The sequence below is a fragment of the Phasianus colchicus genome, chromosome 1, assembly GCF_987193195.1.
Source record: "Phasianus colchicus chromosome 1, bPhaCol1.hap1.1, whole genome shotgun sequence".
NCBI classification, from domain to species: Eukaryota; Metazoa; Chordata; class Aves; order Galliformes; family Phasianidae; genus Phasianus; species Phasianus colchicus.
In genome coordinates this window covers 57,028,092-57,048,584 of record NC_143436.1, presented here as the reverse complement: position 1 = coordinate 57,048,584, position 20,493 = coordinate 57,028,092, and the positions used below count along the sequence as shown (strand labels likewise).

Genomic DNA, 20,493 nt, shown 5'->3' with positions numbered 1-20,493 from the left:
CTTTGAATAGCAAGGTCCAGTCATGTATCTCCAATGACTCTTTATCATTTCATCCATAACCGTCCTGTTTATGCAAGTAAACAGGTGCTTGGCAGATGACTCTGCTGCAAATGTTTTCATTTTGTAAAAATACCTATAAGTCCCACTACCAAATTTTGGTAAGGCTCTACAGTAACATTAAATGCTACTCTCTTTTGTAGAAAAGATGCAAAATAAAAATTTAAGTTTCCCCTGGTCTTTAAATCCTCTCTGCATGTATACTCAATGTGTCTATAAGAACAAATCAAGATAGAAATACAGTATGTACTGCACTGTATATATATTATGTAACATATATTCTATTCTGTATATATACAGAAAAGTATGTAAGAAAACCCAGAATTGCACAGTGTTGCCAACATACGTGAGAACTGCTTCAAACCTAACAGGAATTCCTTTATAAGATTTGACAGTGAATGATTTCTCATTTCAAATTACTTACATTGCACTATTTTTCATCGTTAGAAGCCCTTCCTTACAAAGCTAGAAGATGGCACTACCTGACAGAAAATTTGATCTCTTACTACACAGTTGAGGTTGACAAAAAATGTAGAGAATTAATACCGAGATACTGGACAGAACAGCTTTAAATAACTACTTCATATATAGATCACATATCAGGATCGATACTCCCTGGGTTGAAACGGCTAATTAAACAAGTGTCAGGAAAATTAATTGCTCTGTAGGATGCTGTTTTCAAACGAAAACCAATACAGTGGGAGACAGATGAAGGCAAGAAACAGCAACCAAGGTGTACAAAGCTTAATCCAAAATCATGTGAGGCCAACAGGAATCTCCTACTGATCCACAGAAATTTGAATCATCCTACATTATGCACTCTCATATGAGTTTCATACAGTTTGTCAGCTAGTAGATTATGTGTCTCACTCATGACTCTCTTCAGTTAGAAGTACAAAACCAACAATGGAAAGCTTTATAGACAGCCTTACGCCCATCCATCCCTATTATTATAAAATGGAAATTGCTATGAGACCACAGCCCTTAATTTATCACTGGGTACGGTATGCACTCTCAAAGACAGTGCCAGCTTTCTCCTGTCCCATCTTTACGATGTCTCAGTCTTGAGCACTGAAAGACTATTTCATAGGAAAACATTCACGTTTCTTAGCAAGTAGCCTGCATTTGTCTCAGTGAGGAGGCTAAATAAAAGGATCTGAAACTTGTTTACACCATGCTAAATTTCAGGATCAACAGTTACCAGTTTTGCTTCCTTCACAGTGAGAATATTGTATGGCTATAATTTGTGTTTTTGAGATTTTTTAATACATCGATAGCTAAAAAGCAATTTTGTTTTATTTTTTAGACTCAGGTGAGAAATCCTTCCATGCTCAAGATATATCTACAGCTACACCAACACCTCTATTCATACTTGCATACTAGCTCTGGTTACTTACCCACTCTGTTTGTTCCTGACAACATAAAGGAAAAAGAAGAAACAACACAGTAATTATTACAAATAATTCAGCTGGAAAGGCAAGTGGAAAAAACACAGCAATTAAATGTTTGTGTTTACTTTTGGATGAAATGCATAAACTTGGATCCAATTGCCAAGCCACAGCTGTGCAAAACGGGAGCTGAATCTGTCATTTAACGGACACAGAAGCCTCTACAGGCAGTGGGACTAATTATGAATGGTAAAAATAGTCCCTATGATTGCCAAACCAGAGGTACTGAACAATGAAAACACAGTATGTTTGATCCAGTAAGGGCAGGTATAGGTAAAAACATTTCACATATTATTTTTGCTGCCTTCGTCAGATAATGCAGGCACAATAATATGTGACATTTCTATAGCAAAAGGACTTGTTAAACCTTACATGAAGTATTAAAGGCAAATGGAAAAACTGAGAGACAAAAATGGAGTCCCCACGTAAGAGGAAATGAGACAGTATGAAATCAGGGCAACAGAATTGAAGTCAGATAGACTGGAGCAAGTCATAAACCAACCATCCTGTCTGAGATGACCTCTATTATAGTATAATTGTTTTCCTAAATATTTACTTGGGAATGATTTCTCATCCTTAAAGGAAACTTTAGGCACTGAAAGTATACATCGTCTTCTTTTTATAAACTGCACAGCATGCACTGCTGGCTGAACGTGCACATCAATCTATTAGGAAGTACAACTTTCTAGTCACATTAGTAGATCTTTCACTTTGTTTTCTTGCACTCTTGTCATAGAACAAAATGTGCTCAATCACCATTGCTCTTCCAGGAGTAGCACACATTAGGAAGTTTAAGACTGACTACGCAATTTGTGGTTTAACTAGCAAAGTCCCAGTGTTTTATATTGACTGCCTTACATATTTATCTAAATCCCATTTCTTCAATATGGGCATACACTGAAGAATGTCTGCTATGATCTGAATTTCACTGGCACTGCATTCCTCAATAATCACCTTATACTTCAGTAGATATTTCATATAATATATGGAAAAACATTCAGTACACCAAAAGAGGCTGCTCATAGAATGATATTTTTCTCTTCTCAGTTTCTGCTGCCACCAAGGCCATATGTATTAAGAACAGATGGTAAAATCACAAGCTTCTTTAACACATATTCAGTACCAGAATTTTCTCTAAGAAAGCCCAGGGATTGTAATTTAAGCCAAAGTTCTGGTAACTAAAACCTCAAGCAAGGATCAAGCCATCTAAAACTGAAAAAGCTCTCAGAAGCAACACTGCAAGTTTGTGTATGTACAGCTAGCCATAGACTTTTAAACAGTAAAATACATTTTTAAAATGTTTTAAATAAAAAGGGGAAGACATCTTCTGGTATTTCCATCAACTTTAAAATGGAGAAAGAAATATAACATAGGGTTCCTCCAAGGAAAATGGTGGCATTTTAATACTAACAAGACAATTCTTTACAATAAAATAAAATAAATTCACTGTTTTTGATGTATTTGCTCTGGATTTTCCTCTTTCCAAAACACAGTCATGAAAGCATCCTCACAAAGGGATCTTTTAGTTTTGTTTCATCTGTTGAAACAGAAGACCTTCATACATTTCATTCTAGCAAACTTTTGCATGTAAGGGCTTAAAAGGAGTGAAACTTCTTTCTTCCACTCTCCCACATGCCCCTAGCAAATCTCTTTCCATTTAGGAGTAATTGCAGTGGCCATTTTTGTAGTAATCATGCAGACAGTTATATCAGCAATAGATTCATTGCCAAATGTGGCTTCAGAGAAGTAACAGCACAAGATTAACTCTTCAACCCAGCTAAGTAAAGCACTGCTAATGTACAAAGTTTTGTTCTGTTTTTTTAAATTAAAAAAAAAACAAGGAACACACCCTTCTTTGTGGCTCTGCGTGGTTTACCCTCATTTGCAACAGCTGATGGTCTTGCAGTTTCCTCTCCTGTCTCTCTCCCACTGGATTGTTCACTTGCGGTGGAGTCAGCGTCTGATGGTGAAACTCTGCCACAAACATTAAAAAACAAACAAACGTGACATAAGTTTACAATGGGATACAGATCTCATGAGCAAAGGATTTTCTGTTAATATGTCTTGCAAAGGCTGCTAATATTTTCTTCTGTTTATAATAAATTATCACAGACATTCATTGTGATGATGTTACTGTCACTGCGTGTGAAAATTGACTGAAACAGAACTCACACATAACAAGACTTCTTACTAATCCTTCCTTTAAAATTTTTTCAAGAATATATTACATGACTGAGTAGCAGGCTTACTGTTCAGACAGAAAGGAATTATATTAGGAGGAAAACTACACAGGTAATTATTTTAATATGCAAACTTGGTAAATTGGTGCTTTCTTGCTAACACTACAAGTCCATGCACATATTTTCCTGCCTACTTAACCACAGAGCTATTCAGATGCACTACTTTGATGTATTTATCCCATGCAGTCATGAAACACCTAAAAACATTTGTTGCTTCGCCATTATACACACAATCTGAGAAAAAGAAAAAAAGAAAAAAAAAACCCATGACTTTCCCCAGAAGAATACTTCAGCTGTAAAATTATTCAGATAATACAGAAATAGCAAAAATGTAGAGTATATGCTACTGCCCAACTAGCACCAATGCCTGTCTTTCCATGTAGGATTTGTACTTGTGATAGTCTCTCTAGTGATCACTCAGATCATTCTATTAATTCAGTGATTTATACAAACTGTGCACTATTCAGTGCATTAACCTTGTTAAGTGCAAGATTTGCTCAGGCTAGATGCATATCTGCATTAGTTAGGAAAGCTCTCAGCAAAATATCAACCTGCCTAGAGCACACAAACTGAGATAACTACATCCAGCCAGACAAATTCACTGAAAGTTAAATTTACTGCTTTCAGCAGGCAATACTCTGAATTTATTTCCCCCTTTTTTTTTTTTTTCCCACTGATAATAAAATGCTATGTTTCTTTTTTTTTTTCCTGCATGACTCTAATAAAGTCACATCCCAATTAAAAAGCATCAGCAAGGATAAAAGGTGAAATGGTTCTCAGTAAGCTTAGAGATCTGTATTGCTGCATCTTCTACTCTTTCCTAATGTGGAATGGATGGACAGGGCTTTCTCTTCTATCATCTTTTTTTTTTGGTTCAGCAGAGTCTAAGAATCATAGAATGGTCTGAGTTGGAAGAGACTTTAAAGCCGACCCAGCCCTAACCCCTGCCATGGGCAGAGCTGCCACCCAGCAGCTCAGGCTGCCCAGGGCCCCATCCAACCTAGCCTTGAGTGCCTCCAAGGATGGGGCACCACAGCTTCTCTGGGCAGCTGTGCCAGTGCCTCATAACCCTTGAGTAAAGAATTTCTTCCTAACATCTAACTGAATTCTCCCCTCTACTAGCTTAAAGTCATTCCCCCTTGTGCTATCACTATCAGACCATGTAAAAAGTCGTTCTACCTCCTGTTTATAAGCTCCCCTCAAAAACTGGAAGGAAATAGGGATATGTTTCCACATACACTAGTGACTGTCGGTTTCATCTCATTGTGCCTTGTTTTCCTTCATATTCTTACTTACCATTAAATCCATCACAGGAATAGACAATAGTGCCAAGCCAGCACCAGCCATTCTTTTAAAGCCCTGCAGAATACATGGCTGTAGCCTTTCAAGCCAAAACAACAGGTCCAGCTCTCAGCTGGGGATTAGAGATGCTGTGCTTTCTGATCCCCGTTGTTTTTCTTGTTTACTGTCTTTCACTGATATGGAATGTGTGCTCACATCACCACTGCATGTACTGGCATGCAGTATACAATCCTGAATTGCACTGTGATGAAGAGAATTCTGTATTTTCTCATAAAACAGAAAACAGCTAAAAACAACAAAATACACTACAATGTCATTTAACATTTCACCTTCTCCCTCAGGGAATAAGTGTTAAATCTGAAGCTGATGTAGAAATGTCAGCATGTTACAGAGATGATAGTGACATCTCCATAGCTAAGCCTGAAGAGAGGTTTGCTTTTAAGGATGAAAGAGGGAGGGAAGGGAAATTCTCCTCTTCATTTTCAAGTGGTTGAATTTAGAAACTTAAAAATATATATAGTTGTTCCAAATTTGATCAACAATTTATTATTGTCTTCTGGGAAAGCATTAAAATGTCAGCTACTGAAAAATTTCCCTGCTTCCTCTCCTGAATCATTTGAGATTAAGTACAGTAAAAACCTCAAGTTTAAATGTGTTGCTTATACTAACATGTATGAACATATTTTCCCCTCCTCCTAATGATGTCTTAAGCCACTTTTGATCTTTTAAAAAGACACAAGAACACTTATCCTTCTGATCTGTATTAATTTAGTTAAGCTATACCAAAATGAGTTAGTTTTTTTTTTTTTTCCATTATTTTGCAATACTGCCGACCTTCCACTACATCATCAGTAGTCTCTTACTTGCAATGCCTATATACTCAGAACCTGGGAAGTTAGAAATGGAGTTCTATGTGGGGAAGCTCATATGGGGAAGATGAACCAAGGATCTTAGAGCAGCTGGGCTTCAGAGGAAACACAGAAAGCTGTGCAGAGGAGCAAGACGTGCCATGGATCCACAGCTGAAGAAGAAACACCCCTGTTTTCTTCTAAGCTCATTCAATGCTGCCCTTGTTTTTCTCCTGGAGTGCAGCAGCATGTAGGTAGAAGCACAGGGGAGTGCAGAGCAGCAAACAAAGAAGTGCAAAAATATGACAGGGAGGGTGAGAAAGAAGAATCACTGGAAAGTGGAGTAGAGAGGAGCTCTGCAGAGAAGCTGTTTGGATTCATAACAGCACTCCTTTCTTCCAGATTCCTTTTCTTTCTTACCTACTGCCTTCCCACTTTGCCTTTTTTTTTTTTTTTTTTTTAATGAAAATACCCTCCTTCAGTGCACAGCTGTTACAGCTTCTACCCTAAAAATGCAGTCCCTTCTGGCAAGACACATTCACATCATATGATTAAAGGAAAATGTAAGGAAATAAATGCTTAAGATTGACAAACTGTTCTCTACTTGCATGGCTGTCAGTTATCAGACCTTTTCCTGACCAGAACTGCTGTGCTATGATAGCAGTCAGATAACCACAACAAAACATACTCATCTTCCCTGAATTTTGTGGATGCTTATTTCTGGAAATTCTGACTTATCATATATAGATCAGTCACTACTAATAGCACTGAAACACATCACTAACAGTCAGTGCTTTTCATTTGTTTTTAATAACCTGCTGCCTTGGTAGCTAGGAATGGCCACAAAGAGAAAGCACACACTTGGTGTTTGCAGTACACAAGTAATAAACTGACTCCAACCAACCTAGCTGCATCCTAAGCACTCCTCTTAACTGAGTGCCATTAAGAGAAAAACAGACACCAGATTCTCACAACTTCATGCAATTTGAAGCTACGTACAACTCTAATGGCCCAGTAGAAAACAAATTCCAGAGCTCTGGAATTAACTTCTGTTCACTGAAACTGCCCTAAAAGTACAGTAAACAGCACTCATCTTCCACAGCTTGTTTTTCTTCCTCTGTGAACTAACCTCCCTCTATGTCGGACAGTCTTTGAAGGTTTTGAAGAAGTCTTGGATTTGGGGCTGGGAACATCTCCATTTTCAGATGGGGTAGTGTCCTTAATAGGTCCTGGTAAAGGAGCTGGCTCATGGATAATCAGGACATCATCTTTATTGTGTTGGCCCAGATGCTGCTTAGCAAAATCAAAGCCTTTTACACTGGGGGCTTGTAGCTGCAAGAGAAGAAGAAAGACAAAAAAAACAAGAAATATGAGTGACAATGAGTACAAAGGCTTTGTTTAAGATCTGCAAACAATAGCCACTAGGATGGCTAGGATATGGCATCCTCAGAAACGAACATAAGAGTGCTGTAGGGAAAAAAAAAACCCTCATGATTTTGTAATTTCATTTCAGTAGATGATACACAGTTTAAAACCCTAAATAAATATGTTGCTTCTAAATCTCATTTTCCCAGCTATTTCTTCAGATTTAATCATTATGCAAGAAGCCTTTTGTATACTTTAGCTGCAAGGTTATAAATGCCCATGTACAGACTTAAATGGCTACCACTGTCAGGTCACCCTTCCATTTCTTCCAACCACAATGAGTAAAGTTAAGTAAATTGAACAATCCATCACTGCTGATCCTCCACATTTTGAGCACCCCAAATCTGCAGGATGTCTGTGAGTGCTCATACAAACAGCTAGCTCATCTGAGAAAAGAGAAACATACTCTAGATCTGAGTTACATGGCAGCCTGGCAATGACTCCAGAAAATGGCACGGATGCCTCCAGAAAAGTATTCTAAATCTAGTTCTTAGGAACTTAGAAGCAAAAACATATAAAAGGCTTTCCAGATTAGAAAAATGAGACATTCATCCCAGATATCTTATCAGGAGGCAACAGATTCAGTGTCTTCCTTAAGAAGACACTGAGTCAGGCTAACCCCTTTCATAACTATTTTCAAAATAGCTAATCTCACCTTGTCAATGGCTTGCTTCAGACTTAATTAAATCAAGCCTACACGTTTCAAGCTTTCCTACAAATTTTTTGAGGGCTTTAAAATAATGAGAAATTATGAAAAACTAATTAAGACAAAGCTTTTCTTTGAGTCCCATTCAATTTTTAAGTAGTTTGGGAGTTGAAAGGGGAAGGAAATCTTGACAACTCCAGTTTTCAAAGTGTGTGCACACATGCTCACTGCACAGCATATGCACAAAAACTCATGTGTTCCCGGAGCTGATTTCTTGCAAAGCAAAGTTATGTGTTGTAGTGCATTTTATGGGTGCATCAGGTTCCAGATGTTTAAATGAACCCCCTTTCATAAAGTTTGGCATGCCAACACACCTAACTACAGGCTTGTCTGATACCATGCCAAAGATAAGCTTGCCTAAGGAATATACTGAAACAATCTCTTCAAAATATTTTCTCAGTAAGCAAACATTTTCCAAATGGTTCAAAGGTGGTCGTAGAAAAGCAAAATGCTTATTTAGACCAGTAGATGGCAATAAAAGCTCTCCTGTAAAATCTAACACCTGAATGGTTGAGGTTTTAGAGTTCATTTCTGACCGAATGTGTAAGCTTATTACTTGAGCAGATCTGAATGTCTTCCACTGTATTGCATTTTTTCTTGAGTTTACAGCAGTTACTTCAGTTGAGCATTATGGGTGACAGACAGTTATTGAACTTAGGTAAATCATGGCAAGCACTGATTCATAAAAGGCACTGTAGAGCTAGACCATGTGAAGGTGTGATTGGTTCTTGTACTTTTGAGTCATGGTCACCTAATGAATCCTACTGGAATCTTACTCTCCCTCAGAGTTTAAAAACTGCATTCAAGATCTTGCTCACTAAACATTCCAGAACTCATTATGAAATTCCATTTTTCCTTTTTGTGAGATTGCAAAACTCGCTGTCTTATTTTCTAAATAATACTGAGGTGGAACTTTTGATTACCACCATAAGAATTATCATGTTAGCTCCAAGCACTTTGGTTATTGAAACTTCCTCTTAGTTACCACACCTCCATCTCTGATGTGTTTAAGACATTATTTTTATTCTCTCTTCAGAAATATTATTGTATAGGACATCATCCCTAGCATTTCAGTGGTTCCCTTCTTCTAATCCTTTCATACTGCACCCCTGTGCTCATACAGCCCTACTACTGACCACTAATTATCACTACGTTCCTGCCCCTTTACTCTAAAGATGATGAGAGACTTCAGCACATACTGGGCACAATTCTTGCACAGAAAAACCCTCAGTGTTCTACCCTTTCTCAAGCACCCTTGGACTGATATGCAAAGTTACCAATGCTTTTATGACAGTGTGATGGGTGAGCTGGCCAGGCATGACTAAAAGGACAAACATTCTCATAATACTGGACATACTAGTATAGTTTTAGTAAGACTGCTGCCTCTGAAGTATGCATTTCAGCATATCTTAGTTAAGGCCTAACTATGGAGTTGTATTGGGTTTGCATACCCTTGCGGAGTAATGCAACACGTAAAAATAGACATATTTTAATATTTTAACTTGGATTGAACAGTCTCATTCCATGTTGAGGTCTAACATAACCTTTTGTTTAAGCACAGTTATAGAATCCAATATATGTATAAGCGTATGTACATCACAGCATATGTATGCACATATGTTTATCTGAAGACAGATCTTGCAGAAGTTGCATTAAAACACTATTAGCACTGCAAAGGCAAGCACTCACACTTTAAGAATTGGCACAGGCAAGACTGTCTGAACAATCAATTACATTTGAATCCTCTCATGTAGGCACTGCAACAGAGATTTGAAGCAAATATCCTAAATTCATTTAATCCATGGGATCCCTCTTGCTCACCCACCTTGCTGAATCCATGGCATAGACTGGGCCTTCTGCTATTAGTAAAAGTTGGGCAGGATTAAACAGCATTATTTCTACAGCTCAGACACTCATTTTATGCAAAAGTTGGAAAATGTAGTGCATGAAGCAATGGATACAAGAAAAGAAAGGACACATTCTTCTACGAAAGGTGCAGCTAGTGTGGCTGACATTCTGCAAATTGATTGCATGGACCTCTGTTGGATCCACACTCTGTTGCTTGCAACAAAGGACTGTATCACCAATTCTATCCTGAGCCTTGAGCAGAGATCTCCCCAGACACCATGGAACACCACATAACCTGAGACTTTATTTCCCTGAAGCTGCAGCCAGGTTAACTCCCCATCTGACTTCTCTCTTCCTTGCCAGGCTGAATCAATCTCCCCATCACACTGTTTTGCCTCTCTCTAGCCCTGTCTGTCAGCAGCCAGCTCCTATTTACAGCATGAGCTCCTCCTTTCTTTACCTGGCTTCTAACAACCTCCACATACAGCAACAGAGAAAACACCTCTTAGATTTTAAGACACAGTTTTAAAGAGCTTATAAGCACAGATCAGGTGCAATTTTAGGAAAATATACCTGGAAAACAACTAACAAGTCTCTGGTGATCACACTTTTCCCAAAGGTCTACAGCTCTGTCAGAAATGGACAGCTCTCCACAAATCAAATCAGCAAAAACATCTTCACACAAAACGACCTCCTGGTCCTATCTCTTTTAATTCCCTACCTCGTGCCCTCAAATGCTGAGAATATAAACTAGACCTTCTCCAAAACTGTTCTTAAAATTTAGACAAAATAGTAATTTTTATTAATCTTGTTATTCAAAAGAACATATTTCTTCTCTTAAAAAAAAAAAAAAAAATCACTATGAAATAAATACTGGAATGAAAAACTTCTGCCTGAGTGACTCAAAGTCTTGCAAAGTTCTGTACAGTTAAATAATATTTCTAGATACTTCCTTCTAAAAACCCAAACCCTTAAATTGGCACAACCAATATAAAACAATATAAGAACATCATGAGATCGTATCAACCTGTGTATACTGCAGGAATAACATGAGTTATAAAAACACAACATGAAAAAACATTTGTATAAAACATGATATCTCATAAATAGACAGAGTTTTTAAAAATAAAAAAATAACAATAACAATTACTTGAGAAATAAAAATATTAATTCCTAATGAGGAAACAATGTCCAGAGAAACCCACTACACTTCCTGGTCTACATTAGTCCATGGCAACATTATAGCTAATGGACAAACAATAATAACAAATTAGGACATTTTCAGTGGCCACTGTGACAACTCCGCTTTCTACACGACTGGATGATCAATGAGACCAACTACAATGAACAAACAGTGTTGCTCCAAGTGAGCAACAAGTAACGAAGTAACAAGAATAAAGTAAGGTTTCTTACTCTTTCTTATTAGGTGCTGCATACCACCTGATGTGTTTTTCTTCCTTTCCTTTACATTAAGTTGCACTGTATAAGAGTGATGATCTCTGCTCATCCTACCACAGGGATGCAGAATACCATTTGTGGATCAGTCATCTACTACTCCTAACTTCATCACCACAGAATGAATACACTCTCTTTTTAAGAAAGATCACTTGTGCTGGTCCCCCTATCTGCTCAGGTGCTGAAACTGAACCTTTTTTTTAAATCAGCCTCAGGTGCCTTTTTAAAGTCTGCACAAAACAAGTGCTAGAAAAGATTTCTTGCTTTAAATATAAGTTGTTACAGAAGGTTTTCATTTGCTCTATTTTTATATATTTGTGAAAGGGAAAAAGATAAAGCTTAGCACTAAAATGAGCATGTCTGAGCTAATACATTATTAAGGTTTATATAACAACTAGAATGCAGTGCCTGCTGAAATCCAAGGGAAAGATGATTTCAAATGGGTAACTCAAGACAGTGTTTTAATTCTGTTGCTAGAAATTGAAAGAAAAAAAAATATATATATATATATTGAAGCTCTATTCATAGAACAATCAAACCATTTCTGTAGAAGCCTACAAACAAAGCTTTAGTCAAGACTTAGCCCATGAAAACAGCTGTTAGCTTTACTGCTGTTCAAAACAGAAGTATTACATGGCTGCCAACATGCTGCTTCCCTAGATGCAGATGCACACCGCAAATGTCAACAACATGTTTTCTCAAGAAAGCAAAGACTGCACATACAGGTCAGTGAATAGATTCAGCTGAAAGCAGCAGAGACAAAATACATTTTACTCAGCATTCTTCTTGTGGTTCCTCTAATTAAAATGATGTGAGTTTTCTCTCTTTCGGAGTAGAAGTAGCATTTGAACTGGGACATAAAATGAAGAATAATACACCAACACAATTTCCTATTGACTTTATTTTACAAAATTCCCTTGTTCCTCACAGAGACACAAGCACTGAGCAGAGGCTATTAAAATACTAAGGAAACAAAGGAGCTAAGCATAATTTCAAAAATAATGTTTTAATGTTGGCAAATAATCCATGAACAGAACTGGAATCCCTGGAGTCCTGCTGACTTCTGACCTTACCAAAGTGCTAGAACGTGGAACATTACAAAAATGACAGGATGAAGAAATTACAGGAAAAGTTTTTAAATCTACTAATGAAAATGCAGCAAGTCAGTGCGAATCAGCATTCTTAACACTAACATGGCTGAAGACGTAAGTAAGCAGTCTGAGGTAGGGTTGTTTAAAGCTACTAAACATCGCAAACTTTCATCTCTACAGTCTGAGATTCACAGCACCAAACACTTCTCTGCATTCTGAGGGCATCACCTCAGGAATTCTGCCCCTGGAATAGGATTAAAAACAAATGAATAAAGAAAGTCCTAAACTTCCAAAAATTCTGAAATTCTTAAGACACCTGTTCTGAAATATTTTCTTAAGACAGATGCTTTCCATGGATTTTCATCATTCCCATTCTTCTCCCTTGTGTATTTCCCTTGTCACATTAATGTTGCTGTGGCAGCTCAGTAAATTTCACAAAACGCATGAGGGATCATGTTGTTCAAAGTCCCTAACTCTGAGTACATCTATGCCCATAGGCTGCTGAGATAACTGCTGTAATAGCAGAGTTTTTTGTCTGAATCATACATGGTTTCAGCTCTCCTTCTAAGACAGAAATGCCGCAGGGCAGACACTGTCTGAATCAAGCTTTGTGAGTCTCCTTTGCACACCAGTTAGACAAAAATGTCAGGAGTAAGTTAGAAAACGATCATCAGCTTTATAAAACAGAGAGGCCACTGCTGTGCCTGAGTTCCACCAGTTTCTTTCATATGCAGTGTCAAAAAGTCACTATCCAAAGGCCACAGAAGCAAGTCTGACAAACCATAATCTCTAACAGCTAGACAGCATGTCAAAGATGGCTATCAATCAAGGAAACTTTTTTGCCAACATGTAAGGCAAGCAAATAAGTTCATAACATGGCTCTCACTGTCTGGACAGAATACATACACAGTATAGCTCAAAAACACTTCCTCTCCGTAAATATTAAAAAAAGTGCTAACACACTTTAAGACAGAATAAAGATCAGCAATTTTAATTTGACTTTGTGCTGGCATTTTGTCGGGCTTAGTCAACAAAGATCATCCTATGGTCTTGTAAGAGACATTTATACATCTAAACAGGGTTTAATACAGGCAGGATGAAAGCAGAACAATACAAACTGCAGGATTAATCTATGTGCTGAAATGAAGCTACATTTTCCCCTCCTCCCTTGTTGTGCCCCATTATCCACGACTATCCGAAAACTAGGGTAAATCTGTTGCTCGCTGCAGGCCCAAGAATCCTTTCAAATGATGCCATTTCATGCAGGCACCTGTAATTTGAGAAGATAAAGCATACGAACAAATCACCTAGCCTGCCAGCTCTGGCTATAAAAGCCTTCCATTGCTCTGTCACATTGCTACAATCACAATGTGGATTGCAAAGCATTTTAGTGAAATGTCTTGCTGTTCTGCAACAAGTGAGTATTGACGTTAAAACCTCCAATAACAATGATTTGCTACAGGCACATATCCTTGCTCTAAAAATAGCTTAACTCTAAGGTAAACTATTATCTTCCAGTAGGAAAGGCAGAATTTACTTCCACAGTGGTAATCTAATCTCAGTGGTTTATTATACGATTAGGATACTATAAAGTTAAAACGTATTTTGAAAATAATTTTTTTAAATTCCTTTTCAAAAGTAGCCATGATATAAATACCACTCTATGGGCCACCAACAATTTGCAAACCATATGCAGTTCTAGCTTCCCTTTCTCAGAAAGACTGATAAGAATTACAAAATGAATCCTTTTCAAAGTCTAGTTCAAATAAATGGTTCGAAGTCTAGCTCAAAAGAAAAGCTAGGAGAAGTGGCACCCCTTGATCTGGAAAGAAGAGCATGGAGACGGGAATCTGATTAGATCTGGAAGTCAAGACTGGCATCAAGCAGGAGTCCAGGAACCAGTTCTTCACTGTTGCTACCAATATAAGGACTAGGGGCATCATAGTAAACATGGAGGTAGCAGGGTAAATGCAACACAAAAGAAGATGACATGATTCTTTCACATAACAAACTGTACAAACACTTGTCAGTAGCTCAGATTGGTTCAGAAGGACTGGAAAAGTTCAGAGAAGATAAATCCACTGAGTGTGGCTAAATACCACCACTTCTAGAACGAAAAAGACCCTGAGCCTCACAGAACTGAAGGCTAAAGAGCTACTCTGCTAGAATGCCAATTATTTTACGCTCTGATTTTTGGGTGGTCTTGTGTGGAGTCAGGAATTGGACTTGATTTTTGTTCCTCCTAACTCAAGATATTCTATGATTCTACATGTACCTTCCCTATCCAGATATCACTTTCTAAAGATTTCTGCTTTTGGCATCTAAATGAGCTGGCCTTTCAGTCAGACCTTTATATGGCCACTCAAACGTTTGTACAAAAGCAGATACATTTTAGTTTTTCCATATACTGGTACGACCAATATCTAAGTGCAGTATTTACATCTACAACTTGTCAGTAGGTAATCCTCAGTAGAGAAGAAGAGTTCCCACAAAAGAGCTCTTGCAGAGGAATTGCCATCAGAGAAATACATTGTTGAGAAGTAATTAAGATGTTGAATATTGTGTTCCTTGTCAGAATCCAGCTGTTGATTCGAACTCAAGAAAACCTGCACACCAGTTCCAAAAAGACATTTTCAATAGTTAGTTAAGGCTGCTATTAGAAATGAAAGGTATTTGTTATGCAAACAGTTGGCACAGACACTAATCTCTTGCAGAAATTCATGTCAGTTTTCAAGTAGTTTTTATAAGACTGGTGTCAGCTGCCTTTCTTTACATGGATCTCTTTTGACTGGAGTTATTCTGAAATGCAGAGCTATTGCCTCTACTTTATACAGATGAACAAAAGCATCATAGGATGTCAAAACATCACAAGAATTCTTTGTATCAGGAACAGGAGCCTAGTATTTAGCCTCCAGCAGGGCTGGCCTCTTTGATCTGGGGAACATCCAAAAGGTAGTCTACTGAATATACAATAATAAGCGAAACTATCAATTCAGATGTGTAAAGTTACACCTGACACATGAGCTTCAGGTATCAGATATTCCTGCTTGAAGTAAAATAAAAATCCAAACAAGCCTGCCTGACATCCTATGGAATGCACAATTCATAATCAGTAATGTTGAGCAGCATGGGGATGCCTGAGTAGCTGCCACAACAGCACCAATGAGAGCAGATGGGCCAGAGCTGGTAATGGTCGCCAGATTACTACACATTAGCTGAGGTTTTCTGGCACATGATACCAACTGGTAGCCCTCCAGCTCTCACACTGTGATACTGATCATTAAGAAGGTGGGGTACCATATGTGTTGACCTTGGCTTTCTGGGGGCCGACTCACCCCACCTCTCCCACATGTCAACATACATTTTGACAATGATTCATAAGAACCATGGAGGCACACAGATGGCCCAAAGAGAAGCAACTCCCAGCTGGAGAAAGATTTTTTTCCTCCAGGATTTTAGGATGTGCCCTTGGAAAAATCAGGAACTGAGCAAGTCACTAGGTCCAAGTGAGCACTGCAAAGTCCAAGACTTCAGCAGGCCCAGTATTTCATAGATTCAGAGAACAGCATGGGTCAGAAAGGATCTTGTAGACCATCTGGTTCCACCCCCTTGCCGTGGACAGAGACACCTTCAATTAGAAGGAGAACATTCCAACCTTTCTAAATAAACGTCTATATCTATATCTAGTTTATCTATAGATGAGTAGGATTCCTACCATTAGAGCAGGGAACATTTCCCTGAATAACTGTTAAAAGCTGAAACTATCTCTGAGAAGTCCTAGCAAGGGATCTGACTTTTTTTTTTAAAAGCACACAGCAGAAAAAGTGAGATCCCTAGAGAATCAGGTACCATATATATATATAGATATATATTTATGTCTATAGGAAAAGAAAAAATATTGCCATCTCTGTTTGCATTATAAATATATAGGGAAAAGGGTTGACGGTACTTCTGCACAAAAACTGCAGGAGTCCAGTACTAAGCAGGATGATGGTTTGGGAATTAAATACATCTATCTATTTTCTTGCAAAGAAGAAAAACAAATCATTTCAAAAATTCAATTTCCCACAAAGACACTGCACAGCTTCTTACCAGCAAAAAAAGTTCACGTTGTAATGACATGATGGTGGTTACAGGCAAAGGCAAGAGAATCTGATAATTTTAAAATGCTTCTTAGGCTTTTTATTCCAAAGGCAAAGACATCTTTATCCATTGCAACAACTTAGATCACATCAAGGTGAATCTCTTGTAGGATGCAACAGCTTACAGAACAAGTCATGAATACTTCATGTGCCCTTTAAATACCTCAGTTCCACCTCTTGAAAATAATTACCCTTGCACAGACCTATGAATCTTGCTTAGAAATTCACTGCCCTGACCTGTTTCCTTAACACCTGCTTTAAAAAGTGTCCCAGATAACTTTGATGTAACTACCTCTTCCCACCTTGTATCCAGACAAAAAAGTATTTTTCAGGTATTGTTGATTGTACTCGGGGGCAGATGGATGGATCAGAAAATCCATCAGTCTCTCCAAGGTCCATCATTTATTATGTTATTTTTTTAAACTGGGACTAATTCCAACAGAAGTCTTCCTTCCTATGTGTTTGTTTCTGTTTACGTAAGTTGCAGGCTTCTGAGAACATTCAGAAGTAAAGCACCCCTCTGTTACTGCACCTTGCATTGGTTCTGTCAGCAATCCACCTTGGCCTTGTTTGAGTTCAGGCTGTCTCCCTGTTTTTTGCTGATGATAGCCTTACAGTGACACAGCCAAACTACCTTGTGATCTTTACTACAACTGCACTGTACCCAGGCAGTCATACTCCCAGGGGCAAAACCAAAAGGCATTTTGGGTGTTATGAGCAATAGATAATTGTACTTGTCTGCTTATCAGAAAATAGACTGTGATTTGTAATAGTGGTCATATCACCATATTTTTAATCAAAATATCCTTCCGTTTACAGAGGCAGCGAAGGCCTTCACTGTTCTTTATACAAAAGGCAAATACAAAAAATTGTAAGGATAGCAAGGGACTGAGATGCGTGGCAATTCTGTTTTTCAATTGAGTTAATTTCCTAAATCCTAAATTCCTGATCACTTTGATCATTTCTTTGCATTTACAAAATTAAAAACCACAAACAATTTAAAGAAAGGGGGGTAGATCAAATGTGTCTCATTGTTTGTATGCTGTTGTGACCATCTTCAGGTAAGCAGTGCTTGCTAAATAAGCACTATTCTGGCCTGGAATTCCAATCCGTGGCTTGAGGACATGAAAAAGGCCCAATGACAGCCTGCTACCATTGAAACCAGATGATTTACTTACTTCTAGATTCTGAGCAAAGTAGAAAAAAGTTTTTTTGAAGTAGATTCTGCTAGTTTTTTAATGCACTGATAAAAATTTAAGATACTTTTTACTGCTTTACTTCATTTAATATTTAATTATGAGCCATCCACACAGGATGGCACAGGAAGGACTGGACAAGATGTCCTTACTGGTTCTTTCTAGTTTGCTTGCAGTGACTTCTCTGAAGAAGGCAAAGTGACAGACTCCCTAGGCGAACTGAAACAAGACTTGCATAAAAACAAACTCAAGGCTTCTGACTCATGAATGATTCAAACCAAGAATACTGTGGATGCACTAGTGACAAAAAGCTGAGCAAATTTCCAAAACAATGAGATGATGGAATGTTTCTGGCCTTATCATCAACACAATTGTTTTCATACACAAAGCTTGAGACAGCAGAGAGGTAATGAAAATTTATGTCATGAAGTAGTGTGCCAAGGGTAATGATCTCCCCTCCTGCTTTTTTTTGTATAACCCTTCCCAAATTAGCTTATACTACTACAGGAACTTCTTCAATCAAAGGTTGTGTTAGGTATCATAGGAGAAACGCTAGCAGGGGGAGAAGTTCATTGAAGGGCACTACTTGTTGCTGACCTTGATGATGACACTCAATCTTCACTGGCAAGACAAGTGGAAGTTGCTATTGATTTTTTCTGACTGCTTTGTAAGTGCAACTGCTTTCTGCTTCTCTCATCTTTCCCATCGTTAATTATCTTGAAAGAGAGCATGGTGTACAGACAAGACTTGTTACAGGGAAAACTGTATGACTGAACATGAGGTGACAGTTACAAGAACATGACTACAGTACCATAGGGTCAACGCAGGCAGATTATTTTGCTTTTACTAATGCCACTGATAACATAGTCAGTAATAAGCATCTCTGATACTTAGTCTAGTCATTTTTTCCACTCCTTTTGATGAATACTTTTGTGAAAATGATTGATCATTTATTTAATCATTTAGTTTTGGGCACAAAAGAGTCAGACTGAATTTCTCACCATCCTAACCCAGTCCTCTATCACTTCAGTCAATATGCTCTCCACCCATGAAGTTACTGGATCTCATTCAGATTTAGTAATTGAAGTCCTAGTGACAGAAACTCACAACAGCAACACAAGAGCCTCAGCAGAATGGGTAGCAGAAAAGACGGTCTCTAGCAAATGCTAGCTCCAGTGTGAGCTATAATGGATGGTAAGGTTCAGTTGTCAAATTAGTTTAGTGAAATCTCTCCAAAGAAAAAATTCAGCTTCTGCAAAAAACAAGGTCAGTGCTTCAACACTCAATACATTTCCTCTTACTCAGTCCTAGCTGGAGCCTTAAAACGAAGTGATAAAAAGGGTTCCTTTCAGCCTCAGTGCCTGCATTTCGGAAGAATGTATCTATCTAGCACAGTACCACAAAGCTAAGAGAACAGATAAAGCCTTATGGAATTCTTGACTTTAAGTATCACTTAACTTTTCTTCTTCTTTTCTTTTTAACCAGAAGGTTCTGAAACTGTGTTTCCAAATGTTATTTAAGGATAATAGGTGTTCCCTAGACACCCAAATTCATTTATGCTCAGAATACTCAACAACCTCCTCCTCCCAGCACAGCTTCCCCTTTTACCTTCTGTCGCTGCTGAATGTTGCTTATTGTGTCTGGCTGAAACTCCAGCTTGTCTGTTCGACAAAGTTTCCAATATAAAATAATGACAATCAGGAGCACCACAGCAACTGGGACTGCCACTCCAACAATAATCCATAGGTTGCTGTTCTGTGCCTCTGAGGAGGACTCCTTCAGCTTTTCCACAGCTGTGAAGTTAAAAGGAAGAGAGCAGTTTTATGTGGTTATATATTTTTAACTGAGGACACATCAAGGTTATGTATTTTTATGTTCTCGTAAATGCTAGTTCAGGAATTTATCAGAAAGCAGCCGCACATCACAGGAAATGTCTTACACTTATCAGTTAACATATGTCATGCTCAGGAAGCATGGGGCAGCGATCAATAGTTCTGGTCTCCCTCCCAAATACTTGTGCTTAAATTACTCATGAAAATACACTTCTACCATACCACTCCATAACTCCAGATTGAGATGACAAAGTGAAACGCATCCAGAAAAATGCCCTGTCACTAACATTAGAAGGGCTTTTCACTTAATTGTCTGTATTCTGCTTTAAGTGGTTTTTCGAGCAACCTCTTCTCTTTCATTATACACATCTTGTTACCTTTCCCATCAATAATCACAGTCAATTTGAAATCACTAAAATCCTCTTTCCCAATGTGTATAGCTCCACATTTTTTATTGTTTTTTCCTTTCTCTGTTTCACTGCTGGTGTGTGACATCTTTTACCCTCCAAGAGAAAAAAAAAATAATCATACTGTAAAGCGTAATTAAATCAGTACTGTATCGAAAAAGTAAACTGAAAGAACCAACAAAACTTTGGTTCGCTCTGTTTTGCACAGCAGTTCTATGTGGGGCTCAAACTCACAGCAGTAATACATTTCTAGTCAAATTGACATACACTCTTAAAACAACATTTTGAGTTAAAAAACAGTATTTCTATGCAACCTCATCTTTACCATTTTTAATAGTAGCCATTCTGATAGTAAATTTCAAGATTGAAGGAATATAATTCTTATATCTTATGTATTTGATAGCTCTTTTATGTCATGACATGTCCATATATAAAATTACCATTTTCTTAGATTAAAAACTGTTCAGTTTCTTCCCAATAAGAAAAAAAAACAAAT

At 37.9% G+C, this 20,493-nt stretch overlaps 1 protein-coding gene across 3 annotated transcripts in view; it reads right to left on the bottom strand.

The window, feature by feature from the left end:
- The window catches only part of KIAA1549 (KIAA1549 ortholog), a 136,569-nt gene that overhangs the window by 22,123 nt on the left and 93,953 nt on the right, over positions 1 to 20,493 (bottom strand). For all 3 annotated transcript variants that reach the window (XM_031589772.2, XM_090144031.1, XM_090144037.1), the window contains exons 10-12: positions 19,367 to 19,551; positions 7,025 to 7,227; positions 3,355 to 3,479 (exon numbers count right to left, since the gene is read on the bottom strand). In XM_031589772.2, coding sequence (XP_031445632.2) covers positions 3,355 to 3,479; positions 7,025 to 7,227; positions 19,367 to 19,551 — 513 coding nt within the window. The remainder of the gene's footprint in view (positions 1 to 3,354; positions 3,480 to 7,024; positions 7,228 to 19,366; positions 19,552 to 20,493) is intronic.